General features: G+C 41.9%; 1 protein-coding gene across 1 annotated transcript; it reads left to right on the forward strand.

Moving 5' to 3' along the window:
• The first annotated feature begins 8,292 nt into the window (after positions 1-8,292).
• Positions 8,293-25,315, forward strand: LOC143509956 (uncharacterized). The gene is made up of 3 exons (XM_076998881.1): positions 8,293-8,536; positions 15,675-15,734; positions 22,184-25,315. Exon 3 carries the CDS (start codon positions 22,240-22,242, stop codon positions 23,971-23,973), a length of 1,734 nt encoding a protein of 577 aa, XP_076854996.1. The 5' UTR covers positions 8,293-8,536; positions 15,675-15,734; positions 22,184-22,239; the 3' UTR covers positions 23,974-25,315.
• The last annotated feature ends 1,553 nt before the right edge of the window (positions 25,316-26,868 follow it).

Here is a 26,868-nt window from a genome sequence, read left to right on the forward strand (position 1 = left end):
GGCGTACACATGTTTCTAATGTGTTTTCGTCAATTAGCGACACTTAGAAGTGATGCATTGAAATTACAACTATTAAGATATCCTTCACGCACACATTGTAGTAAGCCCTTATTGAGTAAAATAAAGTAAATGAATGAGAAAATTTAACAGTAAATTAATCAGACAATTTCACTGCCTTACTGAAATAATCATTCAACGTGTTTCCACTTAGCCTAGATTATATAAACATGCATTAAATGTTGCGCTGGAGTTCTTGGGAGGTGGCAGCGTTGGCATTACTGGAAGATATTGCTAATGGCTGAATTCGCAGAGAGCGCATTTTCCGTGACCATTATGATTTTTTGGCCCATGATGATGAGTGGCTTATAAGTCGTTTCAGATTTCCAAGAACTGTCCTCTTGTGTTAAGTTGGGTCCAGTTTTGGAGAGAGAAATGCGAGGAGTCGCGCATTGCTTTACAGATGCTGACGACGCTCAGCTTCCTGGCGACTGGCTCGTTTCAAAGAGAACTAGCAGACCAGTAGGGGATATCCCAGTCATCTTTGAGCCGGGCCATGCCAGCTCTTTTGGATGGGATCATCTGAATGTCAGCTAGGTATATAAAAGTTCCCATATGAAGCGGTTGACCAGGCAAACATTAAAGCACAATTTGCAGCGATAGCCGGTTTCCCTAATGTAATCGGAGCGATTGACTGCACACACATTTCTATAAAGGCACCATCTGTGGAGGAATTTGCTTATGTGAATAGAAAGCACTTTAATTCCATAAACGTGCAAATAATCTGTGATGCAAAAATGTGCCTTACTAATGTAGTGGCACGTTGGCCTGGATGAACCCAATGATTCGTACATCCTTACAAACTGCTTGGTTGGGACAAGATTACAAGCTAGCAGAGAGCGTGACGGGTGGCTTCTTGGTAAGCAACAAAATGTAAGCATTTAAATAAAAGCATTTGACATTTCTAGCTTAGAATAATTCATTTTAAACATGGGTAATTGTTAAATTACTTAGGAAACAGCAGCTACGTGCTCAAGACATGGCTGATGACCCTTTGTATTCCACAGACTGACCGGGAGCAGAGACACAATTCTCTCCATTCTCCACCCCGTCAGTCGTGGAGGGGCGATTGGACAGCTGAAAAGCCGGTGGCGCTGGCTTAACCTAAAGGTAATACATCATTTACATCATTTAAGTCTGAGTACAATTTGGAATGATTTTAATTTGGCATCAGTAACAAAAATGGAGAAATAGGCCTACACAATTTGAAAAACATTTCTAAATATAAAGAGGGCCTATACCCACCTAGAGGAAGGTGCATCCTTGGGGATTGGGGTTATCCGTGCATCAGCGCACCAATTCAGCTCCTGACCCCTTATCGAGAGCCTGTGCAGAACCATGGGCGCAGATGGAAATTCTGAAGTGAAGGGGACCAAGCTGAACTATATATATATATATATATATATATATATATATATATATATATATATATATATATATGCTTGTAGATGCTAGATTTTGGATGGGGTCAATATAAATCTGGAGGGGACATGTCCCCCCCGTCCCCAGTGCCATCTGCTCCCCTGTGCAGAACCCTGTATAGGCTCGTTTTAACAGCAGACTCTCTCGGGCCAGGAACATAATTGAAAGAACATTTGGAATGCTGAAGACCCGCGGGCGCTCCATTTTCTTTAAAGCCCTTGAGGTGAGCCCTGTCTTTGCACCCGAGGTTGTGGCATGCTGCGCTGTGCTCCACAATCTCTGCATTGCTCACGGAGACATCATAGACCCAGAAATTCCAGAGGCTGATGACACTGACCCACCAGAGCCTGTTGGCACAGAACAAACACCGGGAAGATGCACGAGAGATTCTGGCTGCAGCTGTCTCAGCACCACAACATCGTGTTTTAGCTCTGCACGAGCATGATTATATATAGGGCTGTTCTTTAGCACCCTTGCGTCGTGTACAGACCCGAGGTAACCAATGAAAATGTCAATAAACTTTCCCTGATGGTCACAGATCGCTTGCAGCTGCACGGAATATAAAAGCTTCCTGTTCAGTTAGCACTGTGCACTGGCAGATGGGGGTTTTATTCGGATGTGGCACCCGTCGATGGCACCATCTGCCACTTTGAAAGATGCCGATCCAGCCAACTGGGCAAATCCTGCTCCTAGCACCTCCAGTTCATCACCAGCAGGTAACAATGACCCTCTTCAAAATTCCACAGACTGCCTTGCTCATTCTGTGCACGATGTCATACACAGAAGATCTTGGGATGGCGAACGCTCAGGAGACCACACGATAGGATGCTGCATGTGCCAGCCAGTAAAGGAACACCAACAGCTCGATGTCCCTGCTCCACCCATGATCAGTTTCCTGCCTCAGTGCATTACTGAGTGAGGTGATGGTCTCACGGCAGAGTCTGAAATCTGCCCTGAGGTCTCCACCACCGAAATACAGCTGCAAGACGGGCACAGCTGTATGGAGGTGACAATACGTCAGGCTCCCATCCTATAAATCAATGCACATTGTTTAATTAATTATTAATATAATACTTTATTTATTTGATCCAATTAGAATTTGGTATTTTATTTACTGTAAAAAAAATAATTGAATAAATATTTTTGTGAAAGTGGTTTGGCTATGCATTATTTCTAGTACTGTCAATTCCAGGTGCTGCGATTAAAAGTCCTCACCAGGATTTTGCTCAAGCTTGCTAGATTTTCTAATTAGCAATCCAGGTAAAATTAGTGGAATCAACACAATCCAGGAAGCCTGAGCAAAATCCTGGTGAGGACTTAATCGCGGCACCTGGAATTGACAGCACTAATTATTTCATAATGAGTACAAAGAATGGTTTTTTTTTCTCTCACAAGAGAGAATGTACCACTACGCTCGAAGCTCCACTAACTCTAGATCAGGGCTAATCAACTATATTTTTCCACGGGCCAGAGGGTAAGTGGCGGGCAGGTGGCAAACGTAACACTCGTGACGGAGTGTTTTTTCAATGGGGTTGTGTTAGGAAGTAACCGAGAGGGCGTTACTGCCCTCTAGAGGTTAGAGAAGGCAAGGAGGAGGATGTTGACTTGTAAGGGGCCCGGGCGCGGGAAGTAAAGATTCGGAGTCAAACTACTTGGTGTGTAGTCTGTTTCTGTTCCACTCACCGTCGGTCTACATCAGGTAACATAACATGGTGTCAGAAGTGCGTTAGAGGTGGACGGTAACAATCCGGTCGACTCTAGGGAAAAAAAAAAAGTCATAGATTGTGAGGAGAAAGCAGCGCGGGAACAACGTGCAAACTAGCCTGAGACGAACCAACGTGCCTAGCTGAGGAGCGAACATGGAGCGGCTACAGATCCCCCCGCCACCAAAATTCGATGTCACGAAGCCAGAGGAATGGCCAAAGTGGAGGAAAAGGTTCGAAAGGTACAGGATAGTATCACGGCTCGACGAACAGCCGGAGGAGAACCAGGTAAATACCTTGATTTACACTATGGGAGAGGACATAGAGGACGTTATAACGTCCCTGGCTTTAACAGAGGAAGAGCTGGACAGTTACGATGTGGTAATTAACCGTCTTGAACGACACTTCGTAGTGAGAAGGTATGTGATATTTGAGCGTGCAAAATTCAACCAAAGACACCACGAAAACGGAGAGACAGTAGATAGTTTTATCACTGCACTTTATTGTTTGGCGGAACACTGTGGCTATGGCGCCTTACACGATGAGATGATACGGGACAGACTCGTTGTGGGGCTGCGTGACAAAAAGCTATCAGAGCAGCTTCAGATAGACGCGGAGCTAACGCTACAAAGAGCAATGATGCGTGCTCGGCAAAGCGAGCAAGTCAAAAAACAGCAGGAGCTCATGAAATCGAACTTCAAAGCTGAAAATGACGCAAACAAAGACAGTGTTCGGTTTTACCAGAAATCATACCTGAAAAACCAGGACAGACTGCGCACGCAGTTTAAAAATAAAACCATTCCTCCAAAGCAACCGCTAGCAATGGAGAATAATGCGTGCTACCGATGCGGCAGAGTACCTGCCCATAGCAAACAACAATGCCCAGCCCGTGAAGAAAATTGTAACAATTGTCACAAGAGAGGGCACTTTGCAAGGGTGTGCAAGAGCAGGGCGGTGAATGAAATAGAAAAGGTGCCTGACGATGCAACTCATGAAGGGGACACAGCATATTTGGGCTTAGTCAACTCAGATAACTCAGAAAATGAATGGATTACAGAAGTAATGATCAATGATCATACCACACAGTTGAAAATAGACACGGGAGCAGATGTCACAGCCATTCCGAAAGCAGAATACACTGCATACAAAGCCTTCCCATCATTACAGCGGGCTGACAAGGTATTATATGGGGCAGGTATGAACCGTCTCTCAGTTAAAGGGAAATTCACTGCCACACTGACAGGCAGCCGCCAGAACAACAGTAGCCTGCAAGATGTGCATGTTGTGTCTGGATTGAAGTCGGGATTATTGGGCCGCACTGCAAGTGTAGCACTGGGACTTGTAGCCAGAATTGACGCCACTTTCTGCCCAAAAACTGTTACTGCACAGTTCCCACAGTTGTTCAGTGGTCTAGGAAGAATGGAGGGGGAATACAAAATTGAGCTCAAACCGGACGCGAGGCCATACTCCCTCTCAACACCAAGACGCATACCACTACCACTCATGTCTAAAGTAAAAAAAGAGTTGAAGCGCATGGAAGACCTAGGCGTCATTTCCAAAGTCGAACAACCTACTGACTGGTGTGCAGGTATGGTTCCAGTTCCGAAGGCGAACGATGAGGTCCGCATATGTGCAGACCTGACAAAGCTGAACCAGTCCGTGCAGAGAGAAAAGCACATGCTACCCTCAGTAGAACACACCTTAGGTCAGTTAGAGGGAGCCAGGGTTTTTTCAAAGATGGATGCCAATTCCGGATTTTGGCAGATTCCTCTCTCCGAAGACTCCAGGCTGCTGACCACATTCATTACACCATTCGGACGGTACTGTTATAACCGTCTGTGTTTTGGCATTTCATCCGCACCAGAACACTATCACCGCATACTTGAAGGCTTGGAGGGGGTGGTATGTCAGATGGATGATGTTCTTGTGTATGGAGAGACACAGGAATGTCATGATGAACACCTGTGGAAGGTGCTGAAGAGACTCGAGGAGAATGGGGTCACATTAAAGGTGGAAAAATGTGAGTTTTCCAGGGACTCATTTAAATTCCTAGGCCAAATAATTGACGTTGAGGGGGTTCGAGCAGATCCAAACAAAGTTAAAGCTGTGACTGCCATGGAGGAGCCAAAAGATGTCAGCGGGGTGAGACGTTTCCTAGGTATGACAAATCACCTTGGGAAATACGTACCTCAGCTAGCAGCAAAGACACAGCCACTGCGAGATCTCCTGCGGGAGAGAAACATATGGACATGGGGACACGCCCAGCAACAGGCTTTTGACAGCATCAAAAGTGAGTTGAGCACCACACCTGTTATGGCACTGTACAACACACAAGCGCATACTGTTGTGTCTGCAGATTCATCCTCCTATGCACTACAGCAGCAGGAGGATGACACACTAAAACCAGTGGCGTACGCTTCACGTGCCCTAAGCGACACAGAAAGAAGATATGCCCAGATCGAAAAGGAGGCGCTAGCTACAACATGGGCATGCGAACGCTTCTCCGACTTCCTGGTGGGCATAGACTTCCACATTGAAACCGATCACAAACCACTGGTTCCCCTGTTAGGGTCAAAAGATTTAAACGAACTACCTCCAAGAATACAAAGACTACGCATGAGGCTGATGCGATACAGATACACAATCTCTCATGTACCTGGGAAAAACATGGCCACGGCAGACATCCTGTCAAGAGCACCTCAGAAGGATACAAAAGACACCAAACTGGAGACAGAGTTGAACTTGTACATCAGCATGGTGATGGATAGCTTTCCCGTCTACTCTAAGGAGTGACAACGGACCACAGTTTTCCTCTGACCTTTTCGGCCAGTTTGCAAAAGAATGGACATTTGAACACATAACATCAAGCCCAAAGTTTCCCCAAAGCAACGGAGAAGCTGAGCGCGCTGTCAGAACAGTCAAAAGACTACTACAGAAAGAGCCAGACCCATACTTGGCCCTTATGGCCTATCGTGCAACTCCCCTCTCCAATGGGCACAGCCCAGCTGAACTACTCATGGGAAGATGCATACGGACAACGCTCCCTGTTATCCCATCCTCACTTCAACCAGAGTGGACTGACCTGGGGCGACTGAGACGGGAAGAGAAAGAAAACAGAAGAAAACAACTGAGCTACAACAGGCGACACAATACTTACCCTCTGCCTCGCCTCCGCGCAGGAAATCATGTCTGGGTGTCAGACACAAAAGAGAGAGGAACAGTGGTGAAACCAGCTAACACACCAAGATCTTACCTGATTGAAACCCCTAGTGGGGTGCTCCGTCTAAACCGATACCATCTCACAAATACACCTGTGGCTCCAGATGCATCAGGAAACTCAACTGAGACCCCAACTAGCCCGACCGCAGCAGAGCCACCGATAGCAGTTCCCAGGCCTGCTGGACCTATTGCGGGGCAGCCTAACAGTCCTGAGCCAAGAAGATACCCAGCGAGAGAGAGAACAGCGCCAGAGTACCTGAAGGACTTTGTTACTAGTTAGCAGGTACTCCTCGGCGTCTGAGTGGCACAAGAGGCAGAATACCCCCTCACTCAGCTGAAGGATTGGGCAGTCTACCCCACCTTCTTATTAAAAAAAAAAAAGGAAATGTAATGTGATTGTCAATTCATCAATTAATGTTAAAGTGTTCATGTTATAGTGTTAAACAACTTCTATGTGTTATTGTCACTGTGAAGCCTAGTTACCCGTAAACTTATACAGAGATGATTTTATTAGAAACAGCATGATTGTATCTCATCTTTTAAACAGTTACAATAGTTAAAATTAGCTAAGGGACAGTTCAAAGAGACATGTTAATTTCAGAACTTAAAAAGGGGGATGTTGTGTTAGGAAGTAACCGAGAGGGCGTTACTGCCCTCTAGAGGTTAGAGAAGGCAAGGAGGAGGATGTTGACTTGTAAGGGGCCCGGGCGCGGGAAGTAAAGGTTCGGAGTCAAACTATTTGGTGTGTAGTCTGTTTCTGTTCCACTCACCGTCGGTCTACATCAGGTAACATAACAAATGGCACTGAAATAAACGCTCCAGTTTAAAATTCATTCTCCTGTCAAAATTAAAAAATATTTTTAACATTTTATTCTGGGTACGGATGAGATGGCATTTGGGTCCGTATCCGGACCGAGGTTCGTTGGTTGCAGACCACGTAATTGGAAATTTGCAGAGTTCATCAGGAATGAGATTGGGTCCGGACAGGACTGCGTTCGGGTCAGGATCCGGACTCCGCCTGTTAGTGACCTCTGCTCTAGAAGTATAACTCGAAGCTGTATTTTAATCATCTTAGTATTAAGACGTCATTGATCTGTCATTGATTTGTGCTGTCCAATCAGTAATATAACACAAATATGTATGTAGTAAGTGCAGGCTACGACTGCTAAGTCGATAGCGGTACTTACATTTCTCCTGAGGTAAATAATCAAATTCCTGAGGAATGCCGTCTTCCAGAGAATACCATCGCTAGAACTGTCTTGACGAGGTGAATGTAAAATGTAAATGTAAATGAAGCAAATCGAATGTAAATCGCGAACAAACCATAAAGTAGAAAACTGTCAAATTGGGCTTTTAGTTAACTTCGCGGCCTTTTATTGTAGTAGCGTAACGTCATAGGTCATGTGACATAGGTAAGATGGCGGACGTAGTATGTCCGAGGTTGGATGCATACTGACCAATCGCGTCTTCAGTGAGACACGAAAAGAAACCACTGCATTTAACTCACACAGTCTCAGTCATTCTTCACCTCATTCATTCCTGCTAACTGCTACTCTTATACTAACATTTAACAACACAGCAAAAAAACTATTTATGTAATTTACGTAAAAAATGATTTACACAAAGCTTTAAAGTCATGTTCTTTTGAGAAGTGACTGCTTATTTCAAAGGCAACAAATGTTGTTCTTTTGTACTTCTAACATATTTAGGGTGTTTTGTACTCTCTTCTCTCCCAACGTTATTCCTTTACAGCTTCAAATACGTAGTGTATTATGCAAATTAGGTGATGACGTCATTTAGCGACTTTTAGGACAGCCAATAGCGACTTTCCTTACTGAGGCGTTGGCAGCGCTGCTCTTACAGACAGAAAAGAGACTTTGATGAATCCACGTACGCAGCAGTCGGTGCGTGCGGGAGAGTTAAAAAGATTGAGTATTAATCTTTTTACACGAGTATTGCTCAAAATCAATACCAGCGTTGGTATCGATATTTGGATCTATCAGCACACCTCTACCTACCATCACCATCGGACATTACAGACCACAGGTTTCCTTATTCTCAATTTCAGCATCGGGCGTTTAGTGGAGTTGCGCCTATCGTCTTCTGTTTGGAAGTGTTGGACTACTGGTTGACCTGTAAGTACTTAACTTAGTAATACGAAACACTAACACCTTTTAACCAAATCTTAACCAGACTATTTTGTTAGTTCCGTTACCTCACGGTTGAATCTCGTGTCTTGGCAAAGTTGGTGGAAAATTTAACATGTTAAACTGTTTTTATAATGGATGTTCTAGCGCTAACTAACCCAGCCAGATAACGTAGCTACTTATTTGATACTATACGAATATAATTCTGTTTGGTTATTTTGTTTAGTAGCTCAGTGATTCCTGTTACAAAGATAACAGCTTATATGCTAGTTATATTGTACGGTTTTATTACAGTAGCTTTAATGTACCGTTTTTATTGATTTATGTTGTTATAGTGAATATATTGTAATATTACATACATTTGATTTAGTTTGGTTATTAATTGAAGTATTTTTACGTTTAGGTGAAATCATATAAATAGATATATACGGGTGTACTTTTCCTAAGCACAATAACAACATTTTGGTAGAAGCTTGATGCCCCCTCAGGAACTCCTTTTGAAAATGTTTACTGTGTATTGTCCATAACCGATAATATATCAATGTTGATTCAACCATCATCTAAACTGTGATGCACATGCACGTTTTGTTTCATTTTATATTAAATCAATGTTGTATTCTGACATCTAAACTATACAGAAAGTGGTCAGTGACTTGAATGTTGAACCAACATTAGGTTTTCCACCATAAATGATACTAAAACAATTTTCATTCAACCATCACCTAAAGGGTAATCTGCATGAACATTTGCATTGATTTTAGTGAAAATAAGTAATAAAAATCAATATTGATTCAAGTAAATTATCAAAATATTGAACTTTTCTAAAACCACACGTGAAGCCATTAGAAAAGTTTAGCGTTTCACCAATGAGTTTCTGCTGATAGTTCTACATCATAACATACCATTACAAGTTTCTTCATTTAGTACTGTGTTAAACACAATACTATTGACAGACAATGGGTATTATGTCATTTAAAACTCTTACAATACCATATTTCCAAAAATGTGTGAACATAAACTTAAAAAATGACAAGTGTCGAATTATTTTTAAATTTGAGTTAGGGAAATTTGAGTTAGGTCGTTGTCTAGCTGTGAGTGATATGCAAAAAATATCATTTGTGATAATAGGTCGTCACCATATGCCTTTAGCTTAGCGGGACCGCTTCTATTGGCTGAGCAGCGTGATGTTAGTCTCGCCATCCGGGAAACTGAATTGAGGAACAAGGTTCCGCTGCAGTTCTATCCATTAAATTGCTGTGGATGTAGCATAATATATCATATCTTTATACATTTAATTGAGTACTGTAATTATTAGTTTGGAATGATTGCAGGTTATTATTATCAAAATTTATTAATTATATTTCCAAATGCAATTTATATTTCGATCTTCAGAATACATATTCATTGTTAATCAGTGAGGTTTCTGCACATTTTAATGTATTGGTTTAATCTTCACAAATTCAGGTCAGTGTAAAATGGAATACAGTGTCTAATCGCAGTTATGGTGCAGAAACGTACATTAGCATAAACTCTATCACAAAAAATTAAATTCTTTGTACCTGAGTATTAATACTGAGTAATTTAGGTGAAGATACTTTTAGATATATATTTATCCCCATACTTCCTCTTTTGTGTTCAAATTACAAGCAAATCATATCACTCTGCAATTCACATATGTTCAGTATAAATAATGTAAATGTGTGGTTAACTTAATGGTGCAAAAAGGAAATGGACACAGACAACTACCTTACCAAAATTTTCATACAGGTGATACAAATAATCCAAAATGTAGGCTATAAAAAGAGCAGCTAACAGTGAAGGCTGATTGACCATGGCATGCCCATTTGTAGAGAATCCAGTAGATGAAGGAGCGCGTGTAGTGTGCAGAGCATTCATGCTACTAGCTCCAAGGTCATTCCAGGACAGGACAGATCCACTTGGCTTTCCGGATGACTACTTATTTGAGCACTACAGGTTCAGAAGACACAGTATTATATATCTTTGTAAATTATTGGGGCCATATATTGAGAAGACCACTAGACGTAGTAAAGCTCTTACCAAACCCCAAACGGTCTATATCGCTTTGCGCTTCTTTGCCAGTCGTGCATTTCTGTACAGCGTTGGGGATGCGTAACATCTTAGTAAGGCAACGGTCTGCCGCGAAATTCGAAAGGTTTACCTTGCGCTTAAGCGTTTCCTTAATACATTCATCAAATTCCCTGGTCACATAGGCATCCTTCCCATCCTTTTCAGAATAGCTGGCATGTATTCATGAGTAGTGTTGGTTTGTTCAGTAACTTGGAGTTAAATGTATATGACTTTAACAGACACTCTTATCCAGAGCACTTACCGAAGTGCTTTGTATTCATCCTAATCAACTATTTCAAGCTAAAATTAATTCAATTCAAAATGCATTGAATTCTCTAGGATTTCCAAATGTCATTGGTGCTATAGACTGTACTCACATCTGGATAAATGCTCCATCTGTACCCATGGAGGCAGACTATGTGAACCCAAAAAATTATTTCACAGCATCAATGTACAGGTACATGCAAGTTTTGCCTACCCAACAGAAAATTTAAAGCATGTCAGTTCATGGGTTTGAACAACTTTCACCCTTTGTCACTTTTGCCATTATTCTAAATGGTTTGCACCATCCAATTTCTATTCTCCAACATTGAGGCAAAATGGCCTGGCTCGGTGCACGATTCCATGATATTTTGTGCCTCCTCACTGGCACAGAGGTTTGCCCCAGGTAAGAATACTCCAACCACACAAAATAGTGCAGATTTGGCCTCAGCGTTTAACTCTACTCCTTATAATCGTATGTGCTTTTCCTGGCTTACTGCTTGGGGATAGGGGTTACCCCTGCCAACCTTTTCTCCTTACCCCATATGCAGACCCTACAACAGATGCAGAGAGGAGGATCAATCGTGCACATTCAAAGACAAGGGCATGCATTGAAATGGCATTTGGACAGTTAAAGAGCAGATTTAACTGCTTGCGCCATCTCAGAGTCACCCCTGAGAGAGCCTGTGATATTGTAGCACCCTGTGCAGTTTTGCACAATGTGGCAATACTGCAAAAAGAAGAAATGCCAAGAGTGCAGTTGGAGCAATGGGAAGACGACATTTTAATTGCAGACCACATGGATCGTAGAGCTATGAGGGACATGTATGCAAACACTTACTTTAGTTAGGGGAATATTTTGTTTGCATTTGTTCATTAACATAAAACAAGACACCTTTTTTTTGGAAAGAGAAATTTATTAATTGTCTTGCTGAGCCTGTAGACAGAAGAAACTTTGATTTACTCATCTTGCAAAAACAAGCATATTAAAGTGAGACCTTTTTGCAAATACTCACATCTTACTCCATTTTCTTTATTTCAAGCTCCAACTTCCGTATTTTTTGTTTTTTTTATTGCAGATCTGCTTTTTTACATTCTATATCTTGGAGCAAGTACATTTTGTAGATGTCACTAATCATGGATTCCTTTAAGACTGAGGTATAGTCAAGATTGAGAAGTATTTATTCATGTTGAACTGCATAACTACCACTAACGTGTTCTCTTGCAGAGGTGTGAGCTCTGGACATGGAGGCCTGAGGGTCTTCTCTGTTCTTCAATTTCCTTTAATAAACACAGCACAAATCATGAGATCACACAGCACATTAACAGACAGATACATAGACACACACGCCTTACAGAACAGGCAGACACTGTGTCCTTTCTGAACAGGCAGAAACTGTGTCCTCATCCTCCTGTACCATCCTGGATGGTCCGGCAATCTCCCCCTGCAAACAACAAATTAAGACACATAAATGTTAACGATCCTCAGGGTTCAGTCATAAGAAATAGGCTGGTTTATGGTATGCACATCATTGTCAAATACAGGAGGGTCCAAAAGAGTCAGCACACCCCCCACCACTGTAAAATTTTAGTCATCAAGAATACAATAATACTATGATGTAGCCTGTAAGAACAAAAATGTAAAATCTAAGAAACAACTGAACCTACCTTTAACATAAGGCTGTGTATCATGAGGACAGACAGGATCAGATGATGTTCCTCTTTCGATTCCCACAATGATGGGGCGTCCGCTGTTTTGCTCCAAAGCAAGGTCTTCTGCAGGAGTGAGGGCTGCTACAGGAGGCCCACCACCAGCAGCAGGCAGGGTTATCTTAACCCTGCCTGCTCATGTTACTTCTAAATCAGGAAATTATTAACATTATTAATTTACTATAACACTTTTAAAATGCCAATGAATGGATTAAATTATATGCTCACGCATTTAATCTGTCTGCAATATTATGCCAGGCAGCTTCTCTAGCTTTATTAATACCGGACGTGTTGCCTTTCTTCATAATAACGTCTTTATATTCCTCATAAAGACGTATGAGTAGCTCCTGTTCAGCAGAAGAAAAAAAAGCTGCTCAGTCTTTCAGCTCTTTCGACATTTTCTTGCCTTTTCGAATATCAATTAGTGAGGCTGTTTAAATACTGTGTGCACGCGCATGATCGCAGATTAAAAAAGCATGGCTTGAATTAGCAGGAACAGGTTGCGCCTGGATTTCATTAGTGGAACGGAACTAGACGGAAGTTAAATGTTTGGCTAACTCAAGCGAGGCTCACTCTAATAATTCAGTATTCAGTTTTATTACAGTAGCTTTAATGTACGATTTATTTGATTTTATGCTGTTATAGTAAATGTAATGTTGCATACATTTGATTTAGGTTGGTTATTCATTTTGACGTTTAGATGAAATCATATAGATAGATATATACGGGTGAACTTTTCATAAGCACAATAACAAAATTTTGGTAGAAGCTTTGACGCCCCTTCAGGAACTCCTTTTGAAAATGTTTACTGTGTATTGTCTCCCCACCCCCGCAATGAAATGTAATTTACGCCCTTGATTTCTAATTATTTTCCCATTGTTAATCGGTTTCTCTTTTTATATATCCATCGCACAATAGAAAATGATCTCTAAAGGAGTCTTGTAAATGGTCACCCTGCAAGATCCCTTGTCTTTTTCAAATAAATATTCTTACCATTTATGTTTCAGAGCAAACAATGACAGGAATAACATTATTATTTGAAGCTTGTATGTTAATGTTGCCACCCTGAGTGCATGTAGTCTTGGTAAAGTGTGATCGTCATGATCTGTGGGATCTGCATTTGAGTTTTCAACTTCTTCAGTTGTTTATACATAGTTATTTATCAGTGACAGCCAATATGAGATCAAATATACATTTAACTAAAGCGTTATGTTGGTGTTTATAGGAAACCATGCTTTAGTGCGGGCATGTCCAAAGTTCGGACCGGGGGACAATATTGGCGCATTTCCACTAGGGCCTGCTTGGTGCGGTACGATTCGATTCGCGACGGTTTGTGAGTGTTTCCATTAGTACCAGTTCCCTGTGAGCCGGCCCCTTTGGGTACTTTTTTCGTACCGACTCGCTCGAGGTTCTAACCGTCCCGAAGCGGTACAGTTCTGTGACGTGGAGGAACAGCATGACACTGATTGGCCAGGGAGTGTTGTCACAGGTTGCGTCAGGAGAGCGACTCCTCCGCTATGCTATGGACTCCTCAGCCATTTTTAAAACCCAAGGAGCGAAGTCTGTTCCCTGGTCAAACGCCGACGTACAAACCTTTCTGTTAATAATCAGCGATCAAAAAAATCCAGGGCGAACTGGACGGGGCCACTAGAAATGTAAAGGTTTTTAGCGAGGTTTCCGCGCTAATGGCCACTCATGGCTACCAGCGGTCCGTTCAGCAGTGCCGGTCGGTCCAAGCTAAAAAAGCTTAACGCGATTACCGGGCGGTGAAGGACCATAACGGACGCAGCGGAGCAAACCGCAAAGACTGGAAATGGTTCCAGCAAATGGATGCCATATACGGTCACCGGCCAGCCAGTAATGGAAGAGAAAGAGCTGGACAGACATGGCAATGTCAGTGCTGGAGGCCACGGAGAATGGTGAGTGTATTGTGATTTCAGTTTTACTAGGCTCGTAAAAGATGTAATATGAACGTAATATGAACGCATCTATTGTAAACGCAGGAATTTAGAGCTGTGTTTGTAGTTAATGTTACCACCACAGTCACTACTGTACAATAGCTAGCTCTTAGCCTTGCTAGTTGCTAGTTAGCTGTAGCCATAAACAAAGCATCAGCAGCGATGACGTGCTACACATTTTGTGCAGTTACGCTATATCGTTGTTCCTTCACGGGAATACTTGTGTTTAATATTTGTTATTTTTTACGTTCAAGATTCCCCTTCCACTGACGAGGCGAGCGGAGTTGGCAGAAAATGTTTCCTTCAACGGGGCTTTCCTCGGGGTGCTTGGCAAACTTGTGAACACCATGCGAGACAGACGCCAGTAAAAGCACACAAAATGTTGCTTGTAGTACTATAAATATTTATTTCATATAAAGCTATACGTATATATTTGCTTTTAGCACTTTTTTAAACTATAACTATATTATTTACATATGTTGTACTTTAAATATCTATATTTCATAATAAAGTTTGATTTCATTTGATTGTATGACTGATGCTTTTTATGCAGGGTGTGTTCAGCCTGTTTGAGTAATACCAAATTATTATCAATAATTAGAGCAACCACATACAATAATGAAGATAAAGATAAATAAGATACAAATGATGTTACGACACTACAACCCGCACGCCAACAGCGACTCCACCCACATTGTGGTGGTCCACCATTGTAATGGAAACACAACGCGACCGTACCGTTCCGTTGCGAATCGACCCGTATCGAACCGTACCGCGCCAAGCAGGCCCTAGTGGAAATGCGCCATATGAGGCCTGCCAGCACAGTATAAAATGCTCTTGTGCAAAAAAGCTATTTTATATTTCACCAGAAGATGGCAGTAGATCTCGCCTATATTGTAGATCTCAAACACATTTTACAGCTTTTACAGATACGCTGTACAAATGACAAAACATTTAATAAGAAATGGCATGGAGATCTATGTTGAGGAACAGTTCGAATAAAGTAGATGTGTCGATCTACATCACATGTGCATGTTTTACTTTTTATGTCATTTTTAATAAATGTGAAGTGTGAAAATGTAAAATTATTTTATTCTGTTCATTTTCAGTCCAACATAAATGTTGAAGAAGTTGTCTTAACGGTGAGACATTGGAGATCGTCTGAAGAGGTGAGTTATATTTAAAACCTGCGGCTGATACATTTTACACTTTTGGATTTGGATACATAATGCAGCCTTGTTTGTTTTTGGGTCTTTGAACAGGCTCCCAATCTCACTACACACACAGGGTGGGTTATACATCCTTTAACACAGTATTAACACAATATCTCCCAACCTCATTATACACACACTGGCAGGGTTATAGACCCTTCTGAACAGGACAGTAAGTCTGCGAAGGAGTTATAATGCTGCCAAAACAATGCTGTAAACAAACAGGACATATTCCGCAAATATACTATTTGCAACCAAACATAACGTGATTTTCAAATGAAAAGCGCAACTTACAAATTCAAAACACTTTAGTTGCATACAAACACAATGTGATAATCAAATGAAAACCATAACTTAACATATGCAGTAGTTGTAAATTCATATGTGACTTTCAAGCAAATGCACAGTAATACTTAATGTAATGTAATACATCACACTATATGTATGTACAAGTAATGTCCTTAGTGGATCATGTGACTTTTTGCACACTTTTAGCAGGAGCGCTTTCTAAAGAGGCCAACATCATTTTAACCTTCAATCTAACTGGAACCATGGCACATTGAGTAATTGTGTGCATAGGGTTGCAGCGGTAAACGGTTTCACGGTATACCACGGTATTAAAATGCACAGTCATCATACAGTGTGCATTTGCTTATTACCGGTAAAAGGCAAGCCAGTGGAAAAACTCACCCGCGCATGCGCAACTCTGCTCCGGTTCAGCTACTCAACACACATCGGTGAGAATGACAGAAAGTGCATCAGACTTAACAATTTTTTTAACAAAAACAGGCTAAACTAAATTCAGCGGCAAAAATGATGTAATCGTGGTGGCTCCACCCGTGCGCGAGGGCCTTGCGCGCTGTCAATTCGCAAGGTCGTGCACCTCTCGAAATTTGTAACTTCACACGTGCCGCGCCTCAGCGCAACGAACAAAGTCATGTTTGTTGGGTTTATAGCCTACACCTTTACAAGGTGGAATTCAACCACTTGTGCATCTCTTTCAAGGTCAATTTCAGTATTTCCCAGCACGTTAAACTTAATTAAGTTAAATATTTATACATGGTACTTGGTGTCTAGTTAAACTAGTGACTGCTGTGAAAAGGGCAGCTGACATGAGGGGAAAGACTCTGACAGCTTGAAAAGACAGCTGACAAGAGGGAACAGACCCTAACCGTGCTGCCAGGGGCTAGCAACTCATGGCAGCCACCATGGTACCCTTGTGTGTGCAACCAAGGAAGCTATGTTGAGGAGAAAAAAAACAATACCCCAAGAGTCACCGAGAGCTGGGGTGGAAGATGACTCACAGGTGGATAATACGGTTACGGATTGTGGAACAGACATGACTACGAGAAGTGGGTTGAGCATAAAGGCAGGCAGGGTGGTAGGGGAAAAGGCGCTGCAGACTTGCGTGTGTGGGTGGCGCAAGATCACGTCAGTGAGAGGGCTGAGGATTCACCAAGGGAAGATGAAATGCTTAAGTGAAGGAGTGCAGGGGCCCCGCATTGAACAATACCTATCACAGAATTGTTCGAGTCAGGATATCAACACCCTTGTTACTATGGAGGCCAACTCAAGCCCAGGAGGTGGAGAGGAGGATAGCGGTGATGGGCCAGGGGTTAGTGGAAAGCAAAAGGGAAGAGAGAAAGGGTTAGGGCACAGATCAAAGGTTAAATGGCCAGGGGCAGGTGATAAAATGTTGTGGAGGAGTGTTAATGATGATTTGAAAGGGATGTTGGAAGGGTTGAAGGGAACAGCGGAAAGTAAGTTGAACAGGCTAGGTAAAGTTATCTATAATTATGGTGTGGCAAGATTTGGTGTTGTGCAGAAGAAAGGAATGAGTAAGGTTGTTTGTAAGTCAAGGAGGCAGGTAGAAATAAGAAAACTTGTCAAGGAGTCAAGGTTGTTGAGAAAGCAGTGGAAGTGGGGTAATGAGCAGGAAAGAGAGGGCATTGAGTTACTGCAGGACGAGTTGAAAAGTAAGTTAGAGAAATTGCGGAGAGCAGAAGCTATGAGGAAAAGAAGGAAGAAGAAAGAGCGTGCTAGAGAGGCATTCTTTAAGGATCCGTTTAGGTTTGTTAAACGTTGTTTAGTCAGGAGAAATCAGGGAGCCTAAAGGTAGGAAAGAAGGAGCTTGAGGGGCATTTTCAGCAGGTGTACTTAAGAGAGGAAAGGACTAGTGAGTTGAAATTGCCAGCAGATATTCCGCCAGTAGGTGACCTACAGTGGAAGATGTTAATCCCCTTAAGTGGAGTGAGGTACAGGATGTAGTGCGGTGCGCAAAAGCAGGTCAGGCATCAGGGCCTAATGGAGTTCCATATAGATTATATAAAAGTGCGCCAGATGTTTTGAAGTTGTTATGAAGGTTGATGATTATAGTGTGGAAGAAGGGGATTATCCCAAAGGACTGGCGAAGGGCAGGTGGTGTTCTTATTCCGAAAGAGAAGGATTCTGTAGCCATAGAGCAGTTTCATCCCATAAGCTTGCTTAATGTGGAGGGTAAAATATTCTTTAGTGTAGTTGCACGTAGATTGGCTGCGTTTCTGAAAAAGAATAAGTTAATTGATACATCAGTGCAAAAAGCAGGGATTACAGGTTTTTCAGGGTGTATAGAGCATAGTAGCATGATCTGGCACCAGATTCAAACAGCAAGAGCAGAGAGAAGAGATCTACATGTGGTATTCTTAAATCTGGCTAATGCTTTTGGTTCGGTACCGCATGTTCCGTTGTGGAAAGTATTTGAATTTTTTCAGGTTCCAGATGAGACTGCGAGGTTAGTTAAAGCATATTTTGGAGACATTCAGTTTTGTTTTAACACAGAGGAGTTTGTTACATCTTGGCAACGTCTGGAAGTTGGTATAATGGCAGGGTGCACAATCTCACCATTGGCATTTACAATGGCAATGGAGGTGATTATTAGGGCTTCTAAGTGGGTTGTAGGTGGGGAGAGGTTGCATAATGGCACCCGGCTCCCACTGATTAGGGCATACATGGATGACATGACCACATTAATGACTACTGTTCCATGTACTCGGCGGCTGTTGGAAAAGTTAAGTGATAATCTTAGGCTGGCTAGGATGAAGGTTAAACCCAGTAAGTCTAGGAGTGTTTCAATTGTGAAAGGGAAGTTGACACAAGAAAAGTATGTGATTGAGGGAGAAGTAATACCGTCTATTCTGGAGAAATCAGATAAGAGTCTAGGTGGGTGGTACACCGCAGCACTGAACGACAAAGAGCAGGTTGTAGAATTAAGGAAGAAAATGGGTGAGGCTATTAATAGTATCGATAAGTTATTTTTGCTAGGTAAATTAAAGTTGTTGTGTTTGCAGTTTGGATTGTTGCCTCGTCTAAGGTGGCCACTGACAGTGTATGATATTCTGATGACTGAAGTTGAGATGCTAGAAAGGATTGTTAATAAGGCTGTAAGAAAATGGCTTGGGGTTCCACATTGTCTTAGTAGTGTGGCATGGTTTGGGAGAGGAGTACTAGAACTGCCACTAACAAGCTTAGTTGAGGAGTTTAAATGTGCCAAGGTAGGCAGAGAAATGTTGTTGATAGGGTCGAAAGATGCACTGATCAAAGCAGCGGCACCAGTGACACGTACAGGAAGAAAGTGGAATTCCCAAGAGGCAACTTGGGCAGCAAAGAGGGCACTGGAGAATAGAGATGTTGTAGGGCAGGTGCAAAATGGGAGGGCAGGACTAGGGTCAGGTGATACATGGAGGGCATTCAGCAAGGCCACATCACCTGAGAGAAGACGAATGGTGACTGATTTTATTCGACAGCAGGAGGAGGAAGTAAGACGGGCAAAAGCTGCAGGACAGAGTAAGCAGGGACAGTGGATGAAATGGGAAAGTGTAGAGAGGAGGAGAATCACCTGGCAGGAGTTGTGGGCATTGGATGCAAGTCGTATAAAGTTTCTTGTGGGAGCTACTTATGATGTGCTTCCAACTCCACAAAATCTTGGGCAGTGGTTAGGTGAGGATCCAACTTGTAAGCTATGTGCAGGAAGTGGTACATTGAAGCACCTCCTGTCGGCATGCAAGGTTAGTTTGTCACAGGGATGTTACACATGGAGTAGGGTTGTGCCGATGGACGATATCATCGTCATTTATGACCCACCATCGCGATGGATGGTAACCATTGCGATAACAACCCCCCCGTTGACAAAATACTCAGTCGCGATCAAAACTTCATCTTCCCGAGCTGAAAAAGGGGTCATGTATTTAGGGGGCATTGAGTAGAGAGCCACAAGTCCACTTTTGAAAACCCTTTCTGAGGGCATGCTGGTAGCGCATATACAGAGATACTTACGCACGGTTTTTGCCATTAGCGGAAACCTTATTTGGTTATTTTTCCACCATATCAGTGGATCCTCTTCCCCGTCTATAGAACTTTCCTGCAGATAGATGGCCATTTCTGCCTCAGCTCTTTGCTCGTCCGTTAATTCTCGCCTATCAAACGGAATTAAAGTGGCGCTTTTAACTGACGCAATTACGTTAACATTCAAGCGTAATTGTATTAGAATGTTAATGGCTTTTAAGAGTAATTTGTATTTGAGAAATAATTTTTTTTAATGCAAGCACCCCCCCCGGCATCGTCCATCGCGATGTTTCACTGCCAACATCGTTGTCTGTCAATTAAGGAGACATCGCCCAACCCTAACATGGAGGCATAATCAGGTACTCGAATCATTGACAGGTGCACTTGATAAGAAGCGGTTGGAAGTTAATGGCATGCCAGTTGCCAGTTCCAATAGAGTAATTAGGTTTGTGTGTGAGGAGCAGCACAGCAAGGAGCCAGCACAGTTTTCAAAAGTTGGTGGTAAGTGAGCTGATGCAAGAGATTGGAAACTGTTGGTTGATGCAAGGTGTAAATTGCAGGTCCCAGAGTATATTGTATTCACAAACTTGAGGCCAGATGTTGTGTTGTATTCTGAAAGGAAGCGGATAGTGTATTTCATAGAGCTAACTGTTCCATTTGAAGATGAAGTTGATGCAGCATATGAAAGGAAAAGGTTGAAGTATGCAGATTTGGTGGCTGAGGTAAGAGAGCGGGGCTGGCAAGCACATATTAGACCTGTAGAGGTAGGGGCTAGGGGTTTCGTGGCAAAGTCTGCCACAAGACTGCTGGCTGAGTTTGGATTTAGAGGCTGTGTGATGAGAGCAGTGGTAAAGGAGTTGTCAGCAGTAGCTGAGAGATCTAGTCAGTGGGTGTGGCTAAGAAGGGCTGAGGTTAGGTGGGGTAAGGATAGTACTTGAAGAGATACATTGTTTGGTGTGTGTGATGTTGGGATATGGTGTGTGAAATCTATCTTGCCTTCTTAGTAGTATTGGGTAGTTGAGAGGATGGGTCATGGGCATAGTAGTAGGTATTATTAGATCATAGTCGTTGGTTGGTTAATACATCCTAGCCAAGCCTGTTGCATGACTCCAGATGTTAGGTGGAGGATTTTATCATCTTCCTGTATTATGTTATTATCACATTATTTAATGGTGGTTTATTTTCAAAACGCCCAATCTTAACATCTTCACGTTCTCTCATGTTTTGTCCTGGAATTACAAGAGGTTCGTATTTGTTATTTGTTTGTTATAATACAAGAAAACTGTTCAGTCAGATAGCTATTTGTTGTGAAACCAAGTAGTTACAATTTCAAGCATTTTCAAGTACTTTAGTCTACATTCCAGCTCTTTTCCGCCGTTCGTGGAGGTTTGCGCGAGGTGTGCAGAGTCACCATGCGCGCTATGGTCACTCGCGAAAGTATAAACTTAGCTTTTAAGGTCCTTGCTTTCACTGGATGTGAAAGACACCATTAATTTACATTATTTAATTTTCAAATTCTGACATGCCTGTTCTTCATATGTTAAAACCAGACTCGGCGTGAAAGCCTTAAAATGGAAATCTCTATTGTGATGATCATGTCGAAAATAAATCCTCTCTTTCTGCAGTATCTGGTTATATTCCAACTTGGCAGTAAAACAGTTTACAACAGTTATTGATCAGACACTGACCCAGGCTCAGTTTATCAGATATTAAATAATTTAAACTTAAATAATTGTAGGCCTACTGAAATCCATGATTTAGGTTTCTCTAATTTTGCAGTATTTATATAAGCAGGTGTACAGCTTATTTATTTTTTTAAAGGAGACATTTTGTATACAATAGTTCGAGGTTTCTACAATAAATAGTTAATTGAGCAAAAAAACTTTTGTTGTCATTTCTTTAAGGGTCAGTGTATATTATAATAATATATGTAACAAACTGTAATACTGTGATACCGCGGTATTTCCTGAGAAGGTTACCATACCGTGCAAATCTCATACCGTTGCAACCCTACATGTGCACAGGTTCCTTGTCATGATTGTTTCATCTTCATCTCACAATGAATTTGCAATGTCTTTTTCCTCTAGGAATTATTGCTGTCCACTTTCCTAAACACGTAAACTTTACCTACGTAAACACATTTATGTATGAGGAGTATGTCAGACTGCTGAAATCAGTAAACATGGAAAAGGAGAAAAGCTGTGGGGAGCATGGGAAGAGATTTACTGAACAGAGAAATCCTCAACTGCACCAGTGCATTCACACAGGAGTGAAGCCATATCACTGCTCAGAGTGTGGGAAGAGTTTTACTCACCAGAGTAGTCTCAAAAAACACCAGCACATTCACACAGGAGAGAATCCGTATCACTGCTCAGAGTGTGGGAAGAGTTTTACTACACTGAGTGATCTTCAACGGCACCAGCGCATTCACACAGGAGAGAAGCCATATCACTGCACAGAGTGTGGGAAGTGTTTTACTGTACAGAGTAATCTAAAAAAACACCAGCGCATTCACACAGGAGAGAAGCCATATCATTGCCCAGAGTGTGGGAAGAGTTTTAATACACTGAGTGATCTTCAACGGCACCAACGCATTCACACAGGAGAGAAGCCATATCACTGCCCAAAGTGTGGGAAGAGTTTTAATACACTGAGTGATATTCAACGGCACCAGCGCATTCACACAGGAGAGAAGCCATATCACTGCTCAGAGTGTAGGAAGAGTTTTACTCAACAGGGTCATCTTCAAGTGCACCAGCGCATTCACACAGGAGAGAAGCTATATCACTGCTCGGAGTGTGGGAAGAGTTTTACTAGACTGAGTGATCTTCAACGGCACCAGCGCATTCACACAGGAGAAAAGCCATATCACTGCACAATGTGTGGGAAGAGTTTTACGACACTAACTGATCTTCAACGGCACCAGCGCATTCACACAGGAGAGAAGCCATATCACTGCACAGAGTGTGGGAAGTGTTTTACTGCACAGACTAATCTAAAAAAACACCAGCGCATTCACACAGGAGAGAAGCCATATCAATGCACAGAGTGTGTGAAGAGTTTTACTAGACTGAGTGATCTTCAACGGCACCAGCGCATTCACACAGGAGAAAAGCCATATCACTGCACAGAGTGTGGGAAGAGTTTTATTACACTAAGTGATCTTCAACAGCACCAGCGCATTCACACAGGAGAGAAGCCATATCACTGCACAGAGTGTGGGAAGTGTTTTACTGTACAGAGTAATCTAAAAAAACACCAGCGCATTCACACAGGAGAGAAGCCATATCACTGCCCAGAGTGTGAGAAGAGTTTTACTACACTGAGTGATCTTCAACGGCACCAGCGCATTCACACAGGAGAAAAGCCATATCACTGCACAGAGTGTGGGAAGAGTTTTACTACACAGAGTTATCTCGGCAAACATCAGCGCATTCACACAGGAGAGAAGCCGTATCACTGCTCGGAGTGTGGGAAGTGTTTTACTGTACAGAGTAATCTAAAAAAACACCAGCGCATTCACACAGGAGAGAAGCCATATTACTGCCCAGAGTGTGGGAAGAGTTTTACTACACTGAGTGATCTTCAACAGCACCAGCGCATTCACACAGGAGAGAAACCATATCACTGCTCAGAATGTGGGAAGAGTTTTACTACACAGAGAAGTCTTAAACTGCACCAGCACAGTCACACAGGAGAGAAGCCATATCACTGCACAGAGTGTGGGAAGAGATTTACTCAACAGAGTAATCTTCAACGGCACCAGCGCATTCACACAGGAGAGAAGCCATATCACTGCTCAGAGTGTGGGAAGAGTTTTACTCAGCAGAGTCATCTCCAGCAACACCAGCGCATTCACACAGGAGTGAAGCCATAACCCTGCTCAGTGTGGGAAAGTCCGATGCTTCTAGCTATAGTTCTAGCTAACTGTACATTTTCTGTATTGCACTAATACTAGGGGTGTGACGAGATCTCGCGAGATGTAACTCTAATGATTATATAATAGCAGTTGCATTCTAGTGTGATAAGCTGTATGTTTTATATTCAATCAACGCACGATCTGATTAGTCGACTAATCATAAAAATTAATCGGTGATTAGTCGACTATAAAAATAATCGTTTGTGGCAGCCCTATCGGCAACACGATCGTGCTTTCTCACGCTGTACGCACAAGAACATTGTTCGTTTTTGTCTATACTGTATTTATGATCAAAGCGTATCTAAATCTAGTCGTGCTTAATGACGAAATCCTGCTTTACGACGGACTTTTCAGTCTAACCACCGTTAAGCGGGGACTCACTGTAATCCTTTGCGCTTGAAAAAAGGAGAAATATTTAATGTTATTTATTTTATTTTAACTTTTATGAATTTTTTTTTTCAATTTGAAGAAGTTTATTAAAATTCATGCTTACATAATGCATGTTAAGAGTTATAATAAAACATTTCAAAATGCATGTGTAACTCAGTTAAAGAAAAGTCTGTTGTCCAGTCATATAATTTGTAATTTTAGTGTTCTTAAAATCTCATCTTGTCTCGATCTTGTGAACCCAATATCGTGTCTCGTCTCGTCTTGTGAGGGGAGTATCTCGTCACACCCCTAACTAATACTGCACAGTATTAGTACAGAATGAAGCAGGCTGGACAGACTACGTTATCTGCAGTAAACAGTAGTGGGAAACTCTGAGCACAGATGCTTGATCGTTTCCTCATCAGTCATGAATGATTTTAGTTTACTCATGTTTTCACGCTCCATGGCCAGCACGGTAACTGGAGTATTCACATGCATCTGTGTCCCTGCTTGGTTAACCAACAAAGACTGAACACCAACTATTAAATACCAGAACTAAATTACAAATGAGACACAGCTGAAGGGGAAGTAAGACGGGGCGTGACTGAACAGACTAAAAAGCGATACATGATTGACAGGGAAGCGGGGCTAGACATGACACCCTCCTTAAAATCTCAGCATCACTTCTATTCCGTGACCTACAGAAAACATGCTTGCATGGACTACACTTGCTTGCAAAGTGAACATACAAGTTACCGTGTGTTTTGGATTCCTGTAAAAATATTAGGTCTGAAATTTCAATGTGTTTCAATAATTTGAATTGTTTTTAATATGTGATGAAAGCTAATGTGAAATGTGCATAAATGTTTTAACTGGGACTCCATGGAAACCATGGTGGTGCTTTTGACTCTTCTGAAAGAGTAAATGCTCTAGAGGCAGATTAAAAGCAATACTACACAAACAGACCTTTTTAGTGTTTTGTTTTTTTACAAACTTGCATCACGCTTGAATGTCTTGAACATATAACAATTGAAGCATTACTTGGTAGCAACTAATACACTGAAAATAAATACCACTTTGCATTTATACAGTATGAATTACACTGTATTGTGATTGCATTATGATGCTTCCCCTGCCTATGTCTCCAATAGCCTACATTGATCTATTTAAAGAAACTTTTCAAATGTTGGATGAGTACAGATCAGCACACCAGGACGATGTACTTTATTGCTTTTCTGAGTGAGAATAATGCTGCAAACCTGATGGAAAAAATGCTGAGATAACCAAACAAATCTGACTGATCTGAGAAGGCATCAGAATTGTATATGGTGAAGTTGGAGTAACATGCCAAACATCACTATTTCTAAAACATATTGCACATGTTTTTTAGTAAGGAGTGGGGGTTGTTTTGTTAAACTCTATATTTAATCATGTTTTCTATGGTTTAAACATTTATTCACCTTATTAGAGACAAACGTCTGTTAAAAAAAGACATCACTCTCATTTTTAGAGGTGCTTGAGCAACCCTTAAAAGGGTCCAGACATGCATATGGTATGTGCCTTTTTGGAACAGGCTTGCTGTTATCTTTATATTTTCAGAAGGAGAACTTGTGGATTCCAGAGCTCTGGGCAGTGTACCGACTGAGCGGGAGTGTTGAATGTACTGAGGTCATATTACACTTATTTTTTAATTAGTCTATTTTTTCTTTATTTTAAATAATATATAGTAATATGCATTGAACTAATGTATAACGCCCAGCCGCCATAGTTCAAGGCACACTTAGCTGCTCTGCCACAGCTCTCAATTTGGCAATAACAATCTGGTCACATTAGAGCCAGATAAGGCAGAGATGTCTGCCACTTGCTATTAAAAAGGTATTAAAAAGGTCTTAAAAGTCATTGAATTTGAGATTTAAAAATGTGCAGATACCCTGGATTAACCTTTCACACTAATCGAGTGTACGTTCACCACAAGGGCTCATCTGCTACCCTTTGAATTAATCTAATGAACGCTTCTGAGGCCATGTTTCAAAAAACGCGCCTGTACTGCTTTGCGTGCTATAGTACCTTCCTGATTGGATTATAAATGGAGCAGGAGCTTGGTTCGCATGGCCAGCGAACGAAAGTTGTTGAGCGGTAACACTCGTCTGAAAATAAATTCTCCGGTTTAAAATATAGTCTCCTGTTAAAATTTTTTTGGCATTTGGGTCCGTATCCAGTTAATCAGGAATGTGATTGGGTCCGGACAGGACGGCGTTCGGGTCCGGATCCGGACCGCGGTCCGCCATTTGGTGATACCTGTACTAAATCATAATGTCAAATGAAGTGCAAGTTGGGTGTACCTCACTATGTCTCTGGATGCTACCAGTATCTTTTTTGCAGCTGCTGTTGTGCGTACACACAGGGGAAACCCAGATGCCACAGGGTCTAGTTTTCCTGACATAGTTGACTCCCACTCCACAAACAACCCTTCAGGCCTGCTAT

This window comes from Brachyhypopomus gauderio, chromosome 3, assembly GCF_052324685.1.
Source record: "Brachyhypopomus gauderio isolate BG-103 chromosome 3, BGAUD_0.2, whole genome shotgun sequence".
Classification (NCBI taxonomy): Eukaryota; Metazoa; Chordata; class Actinopteri; order Gymnotiformes; family Hypopomidae; genus Brachyhypopomus; species Brachyhypopomus gauderio.